At 36.9% G+C, this 14,567-nt stretch overlaps 2 protein-coding genes across 3 annotated transcripts in view; one reads left to right on the top strand and one right to left on the bottom strand.

Moving 5' to 3' along the window:
- The window catches only part of LOC109621350 (lachesin), a 693,807-nt gene that overhangs the window by 661,580 nt on the left and 17,660 nt on the right, over positions 1 to 14,567 (top strand). The gene's annotated exons all lie outside the window — the stretch shown is intronic.
- LOC109622330 (serine protease snake-like) lies at positions 8,008 to 10,219 on the bottom strand. The gene is made up of 4 exons (XM_062854801.1): positions 9,977 to 10,219; positions 9,878 to 9,901; positions 9,299 to 9,820; positions 8,008 to 9,231 (listed from the first exon to the last, which is right to left on the bottom strand). The coding sequence occupies exons 1-4, from the start codon at positions 10,056 to 10,058 to the stop codon at positions 8,825 to 8,827; spliced, it is 1,035 nt and encodes a 344-aa protein (XP_062710785.1). The 5' UTR covers positions 10,059 to 10,219; the 3' UTR covers positions 8,008 to 8,824.

Below are 14,567 nucleotides of genomic sequence, written 5' to 3'. Positions count from 1 at the left end.
TCTGTCAAAATGACCTGTGAAGTGTCAAACATTTTCATGGGTAGCTTTGTTGGTGTAATGAACAATTTAAAGCGAATATGCTTCAAAATCTGTAAACAAGCCGTCTGGTCAGCAGCGGGCTGCTCGGCTGACGTTAAATATTAGTTATTTACATTTTTCTGCCGCAAATTTCAGTTGATCTTCCATTTACGTGCTGTTTAACTTTCATATTTTTTTGCTGTGTTGTATTTATTTTCTTTTATGCGGTGATGACATTGGGAATTTTGCCGCATTGGTGGCGCTGTGATACTAACTTTTTTGTTTTACGTCTTAAAGTTCCACGGTCTCCTGAAAAGTTGTAGAGCGTGCAAAAATAAGTAAAGTTACCGAGGACACCGAAGTTGTGTGACTTCAAAAAACAAAATTATACTAAAAATAGTCAAGTTTCTGTTTAACGTTCTGTCAACGTTCTGATTAATTTTTTGAATGTTATTTGCAAATTTATCACTTACAATACCTCACACGTGTTAATCGATGTAGCCAGCGTCTGATTATACCTATTTTACAATTTTACGGTGCATTTAAAATTGTATTTTGGGCAAAAGAGTAAAAAATACTACGATTTTGGTTTTTGACTCTATGTGAGCGACTTACGGAGGTTCAAAGTTCCGGTATTCCAGCCCGTGCGGTTAGTTTTTTTTTTGTCTGTATGTTAGTTGTCGGTTAGTTATGATTTTCAATAACTCAATTAACTCACCATACACATGCACAGATGAATAAATTATTAATTAAGTTATAAAAAAAAGAAATTCAACTGGAGATGTCCAAGTAACACAACATGTCTTGTAGAAATTATTTCGACTCCAATATGACTAGTTACAAAGTTTTGGTTTGAAGCAAATAAACCGATTTTCAGACTGCTATACGACTGGAAAAGCGCAGAAGGTGGAGCTTGCGCAACATCTTTGTGATGTCATATTCATGTGAATCTGAGCATACTTAATTATGTATCTTAGTATGTTTTCCATTATATATTTTCAACAAATTCTAGAAAACAGTGCCTTGGAAATCAAGATGAATTATTACTGTAAATAATTAAGTTTCAAAATGTCAATAATAAAAATCGACAACTGCGAAAATCGACATGCATCAATAATTCTACCAAGCCACTTTAACGCCCAATTGCCATACTGTGATCATAAATTTTAATGCCAATCATTTTTTACGGTGAAATAGACTATTGTACCCCGCTAAAACTAATGCGCCTTATAAATCAGTATTTTTGAAGAATTTTGCATCAAAATAAATAAATAGTATTCATCTTATTTTAACACAAAAACTCAAACATGCTTTATTTTTCTCAAGAGTTTAACAAGTTTATACATACATATCACAAATTATTGAAACATAATAGAATATTTGATAAATATTTAATAATTTAGAAATAAAATTAAATGGCTCTCTGTGACATGGCATGATACATGTTTTGAGATATGATTAAAAAATGGCTTGATATTGTTTTTGTGGATAATTTTGTTTTATATTTGGTTAAGTATTTGAACGGTTTGATATCTGTTACGATTTGGAAAGACAACAAATATCAAGTATCAAATAATTATCACAGATTATACATTGAAGCGGCTGAAAGAGCATTATGCTCGGTAAAATTTGAGATAAAATATATTCCTGTCATTTTTTATATAGGTATTCATAACTAAGATTCTGTTACGATTCTACATTTCTACGATCGGTAGTGTAGCATGTCCCTGTTCAAAAAAAATTAAGTAGGTTCATGTTACACATGTTTTCTATCATACTGCAGAAAACCAAAATTCGACTAATTATAAACATACGAAACATATTATGTTTTGTCTAAACATGATTGAAAACAAATCTTAAACAAGAAACTGCAAATGTTACTCTAATTTGACGTATATAACATACTGAGCATGTATGGTAACAAACAAATTGAACTTAAATAGAACATACCCAACATAATCGAAAACAATATGCAAGGTTTGTTTGAGAAGACAAAAAATATTCTTTAATAAGACTTCTAAATAAAAGATCACTGTGCATAAGTTTTACGTATCATGAATACGACATATGACATAATATGTTTTGAGAAACTTTATAACAACTGCTGTAGGACAAAGTTAATATTTTGCTATTTCGGTAATCTTCTATCAGCGCCAACGTTCCGGTCCGGCTATTGGACCATCTGCAAACTCGATAGAAGATTTGTGTATCGATCCCTGAAGATGGTCCAATAGCCGTTTCGGTGCGGTTGGCGATGATAGAAGATTAATCAACGCAATTTATTAGACTGAGAGCGGAAAATTCCAAAAAGTCATTCGAGGAACTCCTGCAAGGATCTGCTTTCCGCAACAATTTTAGGTAGTTTTCTTGGTGTTTAATTGAATTGGGAGTTTTTGAAATATGTATGGTGTAAAACATGTTATGATTCGAGAATAGCATACGAAATGACCTTTATACCTTTATACCTTTATACGCTTAAACCATATTTTTCACGTGATTTTAGAATTTTTTTTTTATTTCGACAGTTTATTTGAATTTACAGTAGGGTTAGTGTGCTCATCAATGTGGTATTAGTGTGAATTAATTTGAAAAAGCCAGATTGATCCACCTAGTGGTGATAGTGCCTTTCTCGTCGTTTATGTACTCATGATCTTTACTCTTTCTGAGAAAAGTTTATTTAGAAAAGTAACAATTTTGGCAAAACCTCACAGAGGAAAATCAGCGTAGTTTGAAACAACAAACAGGTTTGTTGAATTTCAGGCCAAATTTTAGTAGTTTTGAACTGCACTTTTTTTGCATTAAACCGGAAATTACGGTTTGAAACAAACCAGCTGATTTGTTGTTTTTACTATCAAAGGTATCCGCATAACAACAAACATTACCGGTTGTTCTGAACCAAAGATTTGTTACTTTAAACCAAATTATCCGTTTATATTTACTAAAGCTCGGGTTGTTTAAATTCCAGTAACAAATCAGAATATTAGTTCTATTCAACCAATTTGGCAGTCAAATCAAACTAACATGGTTGTTGTTACAAAAAAACATCTACCATATTGGTTTGTAAAAACTAAGTTTGTTTCGCCTTCGCCATTGCCACCCAAGCCCACTGCTCAAGTCTACTGTTTGGCATCGTTTCGTGTATGTTGAAGCAAAATGGCTTTATTTCGCGTACTTTAGTGATTTAAGTTAGTAAGCAGTTAAAAACTTACACCCAGTAGCAAAAAAAAGTCGAGCTGAATTTTTCTCCCAAAATCCGTCATGTTGAATCTACTGCAACTTTGGAAATTTGTAATATTTTTGGCTGAAAACTTTACCACTTCATCATCAATATATTCATAATGTATGGTCAAAATTTCAAATTGTTAGAAATTGTATACTTTGAGTTTTAATAATTTATATGACAAAATCCATTTTTGGACATACTTTTTTTCAAAAATCCGTATTTCAGTGAAAAATTTGAGTAGCTTCATGAAAATTTCACTACAGCGTCAGTAAATACAGGAAATGTTGTGGTCAAAATTTGAAATGTTTTCATTCAGCGGTTTGGGTCACAGAAATCGTCAAAGTTGAAGTACCAATTTGGGTGCCTACAGTTTTCACTCAATATTGACCATGCTGAAACACCGGTGCAGAAAAATAGCCGAGGTCAATTCATTCCATTAATGTTTAGATCTACTTGTATATTTACTAATATATATATATGTTTGAAACACATTACGTGTAACGCGTAACGCACTATGTGTTACATGTAGAATATCATCATAGATAACTAGCAGACCACACGAAAATTTATAAAAATATGTCATACAAGATGGATTGTTTGTTAAAACTTAAATCTAAACATTAATGGAACGAATTGACCTCGGCTTTTTTCTGCACCGGTGTTTCAGCATGGTCAATATTGAGTGAAAACTGTAGGCACCCAAATTGGTACTTCAAGTTTGACGATTCCTGTGGCCCAAACCGCTGAATGAAAACATTTCAAATTTTGACCACAACATTTCCTATATTTACTAACGCTGCAGTGAAATTTTCATGAAGCTACTCCAATTTTTCATTGAAACACGGATTTTTGAAAAAAGTATGTTCGAAAATTGATTTTTTCATATAAATTGTTATAACTCAAAATACAAAATTCTAACAATTTGGAATTTTGACCATACATTATCAATATATTGATGATGAAGTGGTAAAATTTTCAGCCAAAAATATTAAAAATTGCCAAAGTTGCAGCAGATTGAACATGACGGATTTTGGGTGAAAAATTCAGCTCGGCTTTTTTTTGCTACTGAGTATATATGTGTCTGGATTTAAGGTAAGGTGAAACTATTTTGTAGCTAAGAGTGAAACTCGTAGGTTGCATTCATCAGAATTTCACGATGATCGTTCTGAGAATCATTGCAACACAAGAGCCCTGTTATTCTGACATAAAAGGCATAACAAACAGAATTGCATCAGAAAAGGACTCCGGACAAATCCTTCCAGTTCGATATAATGGAACGCATCGAAAGCATGATAATCACTAGTGCCAGTGTTAGATAGCAATTACCTGTTTTATTTTTAATTACCTTAATGAAAGAGGGGTAAATGATTCAAAACTATTATTTTGAAATCATTATTTTGAATAAATATTACAGGAATCATATAATACAGGCGATGGGGACGGGGCAGGACGGGTGGAGAATGGAGAAAGGGAGAGGTTTGGTTTTGAGTGAAGCGGTTTGTAGTTTCAACTAACGGATTGGTTTGTTTTGAACGGTAAATGGAGTAGGAAACAAACCGAAAATTGGTAAAAATAAAAGGCACATGGCAGTTGAAACAACAAACAAAACCGTTTATATCCTAGAATGTCGAAGCGAAACAACCAACATAATGGTATTTTCAAAAAGATGTTTGTAGAAACTAACCACCGAAGTGCCAGAGAAACAACAAAAAACTTGGTTAATAACAACTGACGCGGGTAGTCAAATTAAACTAACATGCCGGTTGTGCCAAATTCAAACCAAAAATCCGGTTAAACTAAACTGAAATCCGTTTGTGTTTACTAATTATTTTTCTCCGTGCTTTATCGAATTGGGAAACTTATTGGTGGCACATACTCCGACTTAATGTTCAACGACAGACCTGGAAAATATCACTGACTGCTTCACCACCTACACTATCACTGTAGGGCGATCAATATAAAGGAAATAATTACATGTTAGGGTATAACTTTATTCACAATCACAGATCTTTTTGCGGGTTTCGACAAAGTTGGTTGTGCAAACTTTAGGATATATTTTATTTTCTTTGGTCACACAATTCATCTAAAATATAATCCCTCTCATGAAAAAAAAAATGCATAAAAGGGAAATTTTTCATTTTGTCTACAATGTGGTCTGAGCCTATAATCTCGCTAGTCGTTCATCAAGTTATCAAAAAGCCACAATTTGATGTGTCGCATCCATGGGTTTGGTTAACTTTTATTTTTGAGCACTTCCTTCGGGATGCCTAGAACCGATTCTGTCTTAAATGTCTTAAATGTCTTAAAGTCTTAAATGTGATCAGAGGAGAGGGGGGGAAGATCTCAAAAATTGAACAAAATGAAACTTTTTTCAGCTCAACGCACCAGTTTTCACGTAAATATGCCTAAGTTAGATTAACTGCGTCGATATTTTCTGAATTTCACTGATTTTGGCCTTGACCCCCCCCCCTCCCACTACGAACGAAATGCTCTATGAAGCTGAAGTTTTGACATTTTGAATAGTGATAAGTCAAAATTTCAGCATCTTACAGCATTGCGTTATTTTGGGAAGCAGCAGAACCCGACTCCGGATAATCTAGTCCGACATGTAGCTTAAAATTCCGTGAAAAATCGAGAAATTTCAAATTCGGAATAATTTCGAAATTAACTTTTTTAAATTAATATGATCTTCTGTTATGTTGATAAGTCTTACGAAACACACAACTATTCTTAACAAATCGTTTGCTTAAAACAGTTCGTTCACAAAATTTTCGAAAAATCGCAATTTAGTTATTTTTTTTAAATGGAAGTTTTGCAATATTTTGAAAAGTTTTGCTCAGAAATATTTCTTTTTTTTTTACAGATCAAATTTCAAGTTTTTGCGATTGTCCAGAAAAAAAATGAGATCAATCGGTGCACTAAAGCTGAGATTCGACTCACCAAATATGAGCATTTTGTATGAAAAACAGCAAATGCGCACTTTATTTCATCCACTACTGAAAGTCAAAGGTCAGCAGATGTATAACAAATTACGTTATTGTATAGAACTCAATTATTGAAACATTTACATTCTTTCTTACATTTCTCCAATGCAGTGGTAAACGTGGATCTGCGCATAGCTAGCAAATGGAGCATTGTAGAGTAATGCGGGGCAAAAGTTCGCACGGGGCAAAAGTTCGCAGTGGGTCTTTTTCTGAGCACGAGTTAAGAACCCAAACAAATTCGTATGTGTTCGACACATAATCAGGTCAGTTACTCCTCAATAAAAATTGGTACAATTTCGTAATGGTTTGGCAGAGTTATGCAAAAACATGTGTTTCTAGGTGTTTTGATATAATTTTTGGACCTTGTGGAATAAAAATTTGTAGTAACAGGAAGAAAAAGAATCTCATAACCTCTTGATGTCGGAGAATCGTTATCCCATAGTAGTTCGCGAGGTGCACTCGAATAAACAATAAACTACTTGTGCTTCTTGAAGAAAGGGACATTGCTAAAACCTCGACAGTGGGGCAAAAGTTCGCACTAGATTTCTGAATCTACTACAGCAATATAATTACAGAATCTTAGGAGCAATGATGATTTCGTATAGAAACTACTATATATGCATAATATGTGTAGTAGAGTAAAGTGGGGCAAAAGTTCGAGTGGGGCAAGAGTTTCTTTTGAAGTTTTTGAGCTCAATTCAAATTATATCTTTCGGGTGTCAAGGTTGTTCGAAACCTTTTTGGAAAAGAGTCTTTCACTCCAAAAATTATGAAAATTGATCAATATTTCGAAAAGTTATGACAAAATGTTGGTTTTTGATCAAAAAATTGTAATATGCGATGGTCCTTTCAACGCATGGAATGGAATTGTAATAAAATCGAATTAGATATTTTACTTTGGGGCGTAACTAGGTATATTTTGAAGATTCTTTAGCATGTATAACTTTTTGCAAAAAAGATTTGGAAATCGTATTTTATACATAGTGGGGCAAAAGTTCGAATTGTGGGGCAAGAGTTCGAGTCATGTGGCAACTTTAGGTAAAACCCTAAAATTCTGCAAAATGTACATATTATCTCTAAAAATGATGGAATCAGTGAGAAAATTCGATCAAAGTTGAAAAAAATGTTGTTTTATCTGAACTTGGCGGAAACTACTAATTTTTGGTGAAGTAAATTTAACCCTGATTTGGGTAATATCCAGATCGAACTTTAAAGTGTATTCCAGTTCCAACATCAATTAATAATTGGTTTCAGGTATTCCAATTACCAAAGTGTCGAAATAGTGTGCTACGGTTAGCGAAATAGCACAAACACTAGATTCGAACTTTTGCCCCAGTGGTGGGGCAAGAGTTCGAATTAGACACACACATACAAAAAGTGTTGTAACTCAAAATTGAAAAGATATATGGCATAACTTTATTCAGCAAAATTTTAGCTCATGGATGGTAGAATCACCACACGGTATTCATTTATTTGTATCTGCTTCGATTTCTTGAAAAAAGTTGAATTTACAACTAGGGTCGAACTTTTGCCCCACCTATGCACCCTGAAATCGTTAAGGCAGATGGTTTGAACTTAGTTTTGTAAAAATATTGATTGTAAGGCAAACATTATGTTCACCCATTTGAATCAAGAAATGAAGAATGGCTAAACACGTTTTAAAACATTCTCTTCGTCATCCTCGTCGTGTGTTTTCGCATGTTTCTGTAGGTCTTTTGTTCATCTACTTTACAGGGTCTTTCATAGCTAAGTTTGTAAATTCACAGTTATAATTTATCACCATACTGACGGGGATAAGATTCGATTACGGTCCCGTTCAACAGTTTTGCTGTATATTAGATTTTTTTTCATGTATTTTGTGCAACATGTCTCTCTATGATTACCCCACAATGTATTTTGACAACTACAGTAACGCTGGAAAGGACAGCTCTTAGTTAAAAGTTGTGGAAGTCGTCATAAAACACACTCTATACAAATGCTGGACATCAGGTCGTATTCCAGTTGGACCGTAATGCCAAGAACAGAAAGAAATAGATTTCATGGCTAGATTGGAAAGACGAACATGAATTAACATGAAATAAATGAACATCACACCAATAAACTACCCTGTACAAGGTGCGAACTTTTGCCTCGCATAATGCGAACTTTTGCCCCCACTATGGGGCAAAAGTTCGCATTTGAGTACTTTTATTGAAAATTGTATTACTAAAACTACAAAAGGAATGCGAAAAAATCTAGTACTACGTTTTGAAGGCAACATGATGAGGACCCGTTTAACGAAGAACAACGATAATATTTTCTTTTAGATTAATAGTTATTTTGTGAAGTCTGTTAGGTGCGAACTTTTGCCCCGCATTACTCTACATGTTTTGTTATGTCAGTTCTGTCAGGAGCTTTTTCTTTTTATTTTCTTAAATTCATTTTAATACATTTTGAACGATGACTTGGAGGCAACACAAAATAAGCTAGGAAAAGCTTCTTGGTTTTAATTATAGTTCAAGCTATATGGTAATATTTTTTGTAATAATATATTAAGATGATCATTCAAAAATTGTGAGGTTGATTCACCCATTTCATTAGATTTTTTGTAACGAGTAATTTACTTCGTATCTGCACTATAAAATCCCTCGCTGTCGTATGAAAACAAAACTTCCTCACTCTGGTATTGTCTTTCTGACCACTCATCAGGCCAAACCATTTCTTCGATCCAGTCCAAGTAGCTTGCCACCTTGGTGTAAACCGAGGCAGTCGTTCCTATTCCACATGTACCCCCACTGGACGTTATCCCCACGATGTAGTAAGCACAGGTGTTCACATCGGTCGCCACTTGAATCGGACCGCCTGAGTCACCATTACAGGTATCCTTTCCCTCTTTCTTACTTCCGACGCACATCTGTTCCGGTTTAATGCCTTCGGTGAACTTTCTATAACCGATATACTTTTGCTGGCACGTTGCTTGCTCCATTACATTCAGGATGGCCTTCAAAAGTACCGGAGAGTTGTTAACTATTTCGGAAACACACAATTAGATTTATCACATAGAAAGCAATATTCAGAATTAGGAAAGACTCACCGACACCGAACTCAGTCGTACCAAATCCGGTTGCCACCACGGCACTCATGTTGAACGGATCTTTAGTCCACAGGCAAGCCGGGCGTATCAGCGAATGGAATTCCACCTGCCTGTCCAATTTCACCAGCGAAATGTCGTAATAGGACCGCAACCCAGTATATTTTGGATGTTTGACGTAATCCTCAATGTGGAAGTCCTCCTCGTCGGAAGTTGGTTCGCGAAGATCATGTTCTCCCAAGCGAACAATCGTCGGACGAGGGCAGTGCGCTGCCGTGAGAATAAACCACTCGCTTATCAATGATCCGCCACAGTAGAACTCCCACTCGTAGGGTTTGGCTTTTTTCTTCGGTCTACCAAGCAGCGCTTGATGCGGAAATTCTCCAACAAGGGCATCCTCTCCATTGATGATCAAATCGATGGAGGTGGAGCAATTGGTTCGTTTGTAAACAGTCAGCTCGGGATCCAAGCTCAGACTAGCAGCTATTGAAGTTTCGGTATTCAGCTCTATGTAATCATTGCACTCTTGAAATGAGAGGGAGATCATGTAATTTTAGCAGAATTCAGCTCATGGATGCTTACTTAACTCGGCGATTCGTTGCTGCCCTACGGATAGAAGATAATTCAGGTTAATCTATAAAATATTAGACACATTGTTCCTCAAATAACTGAGGCACTCACCTTGAACCAACGTGATCCAGCTTAGAACGAGGCCACACCATAGTAACGTAGTGAAACGACAGCAACTATCGTCGTCGTTCATGGTGATCCAATCGCAAAAATTGGACTAAACATCCGAAAAACGAGTTTCACATTGGAAGGTGCTTCTCCCCAATCGAAGAGGTTGATGAGCTTCTCTTCGAGTTATGTAAAGCAGTCTTGAAATAATTTAATTGCTTTGGCAAGGCATCATGGAATTTTATTGGGTACTTTTATCTTAGTTGCGTTAGCTTTGATCGACTGTTCACAAATATCTCGGTGGCTTGTTATTTCGAGAATTCACACACACATCCACCCACCTAACTTATTGACTTCAGTGGAATTTGGTACACAAATTACTATTAATTCCAGTAATTTAGCTTATCTTCGGACCGGTAGAGGCCTATTTCATATGTGTATCTAACACGTCGTATTGAAGAAGTCTGTACGTCGCATACGAAATAGGCCTATCTACCCGAAAACAAATACAAGTTTGGATGTAACAAATTACAAACTACATGTTCATACTATTTTTTTTGCCTTTCTCGTACACTAAGTGTACCGGAAAGGCTATAGGTTCACTCCAAAAATGACTTTTTGATAAAAGCCCCGGAGGGTCGAGTCATATATACCAATCAACTCAGCTCGACGAATTGAGGTGATGTCTGTGTGTGTGTATGTGTGTGCGTGTGTGTGTGCGTATGTGTGAGTGTGTACAAAAAAACTCACATCACTTTTTGGCAGTAAACCTCAACCGATTTCAATGACCGACGGTTCATTCGACGCGGAATCTGGTCCCATTGTTTCCTATTAAAAATGGTTCGGATCGGTCCAGCCGTTCCGGAGATATGGCCATTTAGGTGTTCCGGAACGGTACCCCAGGATGAAAATGCATCAAACCTATGCATGCGACATATCAAACCACGGAATTTTCAATAACCTGATGAGCGGTAAGCAGGAAAATAGTCTCAGACCATATCTGAACCGGTAGTGTTCCGGAACCGGTTCTAGGCACACCGCTGGAAGTGGCCAAACATACAATTGAACCAAACCCATGCATGCGACACATCAAACCACGGCATTTTCGATAACCTGATGAGCGGTAAGTAGGAAAATAGTCTCAGATCATATCTGAACCGGTAATGTTCCGGAACCGGTTGCGGGTGTCCCGCCGGAAGTGGCCAAATATACAAGTGAACCAAACCCATGCATGCGACACATCAAACCCCGGCATTTTCGATGAACTGATGGACAATGAGCAGGAAAATCATCTCAGACCATATCTGAACCAGTAGTGTTCCGGAACCGGTTCCGGGGCTCCAGCAGAAGTGGTCAAATCTGAAAGAGAAACACATACTCATACATGCGTCACATCAAATAGCGGCTTTATCGATTACCTAATGAACGGCCAGCAAGTGTTTTGGAATCGGTTTTGAGTGGCCGGAAGAGGCCAAATGTAAAAGTAAATCAAATCCAGGTATGTGACACATCAAATCGTGGCTTTTGCGATAACCTGATGAACAGTTAGCAAGAAAATAGCCTTAGATCACACTAGAGACATCTGGTAGTGTTCCGGAATTGGTTCCGAGAGTCCCGTCGAAATGGTCAAACCCTGCATGTGACACCTTCAATTTGCAGCGTTATTGGTTAACCGATGAACAGTTAATAAGACAATAGTGTCAGACCATATTTGGTTCAGCCGGTAGTTACTCGGAATCAGATCCGGGTAGTAAAATGTAAAATTTAACCAAAACCATGGATGCGGTACATCAAACCACGACAACCTGATGGAAAAATAGGGTCAGACCACATTAGATTCCCGGTAGTGTTGCAGGTTCGGCTGTGGCTTCGAAAGTGGTTAAAAGTATAGATAGTAGAGTAAACATAGATCCGTGTTGATGAATGTCAAAATCTGTATCCAAACGAGCATGACGTCACGATTTGGACAACATCAATGGAGCGCATGACGTCATGTTCAACCGTCACACTCTTGAAAATTACTACTTACACGCTTGAAACATTTTAGTCAGCGATGTCCGCGGATCTATGTTTACTCTACTATCTATAGTTAAAAGTAAAGGTGAATCAAACCCATACATGCGATATATCAAATCGCGGTGGTTGGGTAAAGGTGAAGAATTGGCAATAAAATAATCTCAGACCAGAATTGGGACAACCGTTAGTGTCATGAAATCAGATCCGGGTATCCCACCGAAAATTGCCATATATAAAAATGAACCAAACCCATACATACGACACGTCAGATCGCAGATTTTTTGATAATCCAATAAACGGTTAACAAGAAAATAGCTTTAGATCACATAAGACTAGCTGTTGTTAGCAGAACCAATGTTCATGTGAAAAATCAAATCGTGGCTTTGTTTAATGGCCTGATAAACATTCGGCATGAACAACAGTGACGAATAGGTCTAAGTTCTCATATATGGAAGAGAATAAAATATAGACAAAACTAAAGCGATTTCATCAAATCGTACCATTTCAGATTCCTAAGGTGTAAATTTATAGCAGGATGGGTCAACGTTGAATGGAAAAATAAGAATTTGATCGTGTCAACCTTGAACAGAAGATGGTGGCTGTTTTAAGGAATTTTGAGCTCTAAAACTATGTAAAACAAGAGTGTTTGGTATGGGAAATATGTTCGGAGTCCACCAGAGTATCCAAGATAGCGGTCCAAAATCCAAGATAATGCCCCGTATTCAAGTTAGCGCCTTTTTTTAGGATTTTGAATTCTTGCATTATTGGCATATGTTGTATGGAAGCATGTCCAGAATTCAAAATGTGTAATCAGAAAACCCAAGGTGTCCGCTGTTTCACAAGGTCTGCAATATGACCATAATTGGAATGGGGAAGAATGCCGGTCTTCGTCCAAAACTGGTAACCAGAAAATCATAGACGACATGCCAAAATTCAATACGGCGATTATTTCATGTAATTTTAGGTACGGAGTCCATAAATGAATACCAGAACATCCAAGATGGTGTCTCAATGTTCCAGATGGCGTTTTGTTTAGTTGGGGTAGATACCCGGAGTCAAAAAATAATGACCGGAAAATCCAAAATGACGTTTCAAAATTTTGCGGCTTCATGACACTTGTTTGGTTTGAATTTTGGATCGTTGTCTTATATTTTCTGAATATTGGATGTAATGCTAATATAAAATGTATCCATATTGAGTTGATTTAGCAAGCAGTTTTTATTTTGTATTTATGTCAATGTCATCAACATGTCGCTTGAGTTTTGTTGAAAGGATATTTTAAAGCACGAGAAAGGCACCATCACCGCTAGGTGGATTAATTAGGGTTTTCTTATTAAAAAGTAAAGTGAAGTGTTATTTTAATTATTTTAACAAGTTTCTCAAACGCTAACCAGCAATGACAGTGACACACGAGCGTTCGACTAAATATCATAGATTGATTATTGCTCACTCGTAAATATCCCATAATTAGCAAATGGTTAATCGTGTTCAAATGAAGCTAACTAAGCCAAATTCTATCAAATTATCTTCAATTTAGATGGCCACTTACTACACGCAGTTAACCAGAAACCAGTTCAAAGTGCGGAACAAGACTACAATTGGCATCAAGATTATCTCTGATTACAAACGCCCACCCTATTACGAAACGTTACGCAACGAAATTATAACCCTTTAACCGTTTCATCAAGCCAAAACCATAATGATACATCCCTCCCGGAAGCACCACTCGGTGATTAGCGTGAAATCCTCGCACAATCCTCGACCAAATCGTTTCTGATTAGCCCTACGTACCTGAATCTTCCCCGTTGGGCAATTTGAGTCCTCCCACCCCATCCGATCAACCCCACACCCAAACCCCATCCCATCCACACTGCGCTGCTGACGACCGGAGGTCCTGGCCGGGGTCTCACGGAAGGATTTCTGATGGATGAGAAATTAATTGAGGTAAATAGGCGTAATTAATAGCGTACGCACAGCAGCAGCAGCCAGCGCCAACAACAGTCGGAAGATGAGCAGCGCACAAATGAGCTGTTTCAGCATTTGTTACCAAGTCCCGTTGTAATATCCTGCTGGCTGGTGGGCCCGGAACCTGGTAACAGCAGCCGCATCACACCGACGAGAACATGGCAGCTGTCCACCATCCATTATTATTGGGGTGGGCCAGTTTCGGGTAAGGGTGTGCGATATTAACCCTCGAACGATCGCGCTGTTGTATTTTGTACAACACGTTGAAAAAATCTCGCTTTTCGTACTCAGCATTAGCGTGGTGCTGACGCAGGTAGTCAACCGCGCGAGTTACGGAAGGTTAAATTTGAAACTCTCGAACAAACTGGAAATTTTGCACGAACTTTTCCAAAGATTTCGGCAGAATCTTTCAAGAGTTTTAAGGGGTATTCTTCTATAAATTTACCCATAAATTTCTCTAGGATAATCATAAAGTATACCTCTACAAGCTTCTCAGCGGATTCATGCAAAATTGATTCAAAAATATCTCCAGTAAAGTTTGCTAGGTCGTTATACTGAAATTGCTTAAGAAATTTCTCAAGAGAATGTTACAGGAATCTTTGAAGTTTATCCA

The sequence above is a fragment of the Aedes albopictus genome, chromosome 2 (assembly GCF_035046485.1).
Source record: "Aedes albopictus strain Foshan chromosome 2, AalbF5, whole genome shotgun sequence".
NCBI lineage: Eukaryota > Metazoa > Arthropoda > Insecta > Diptera > Culicidae > Aedes > Aedes albopictus.
This window is presented reverse-complemented; position numbering and strand designations above follow the sequence as displayed.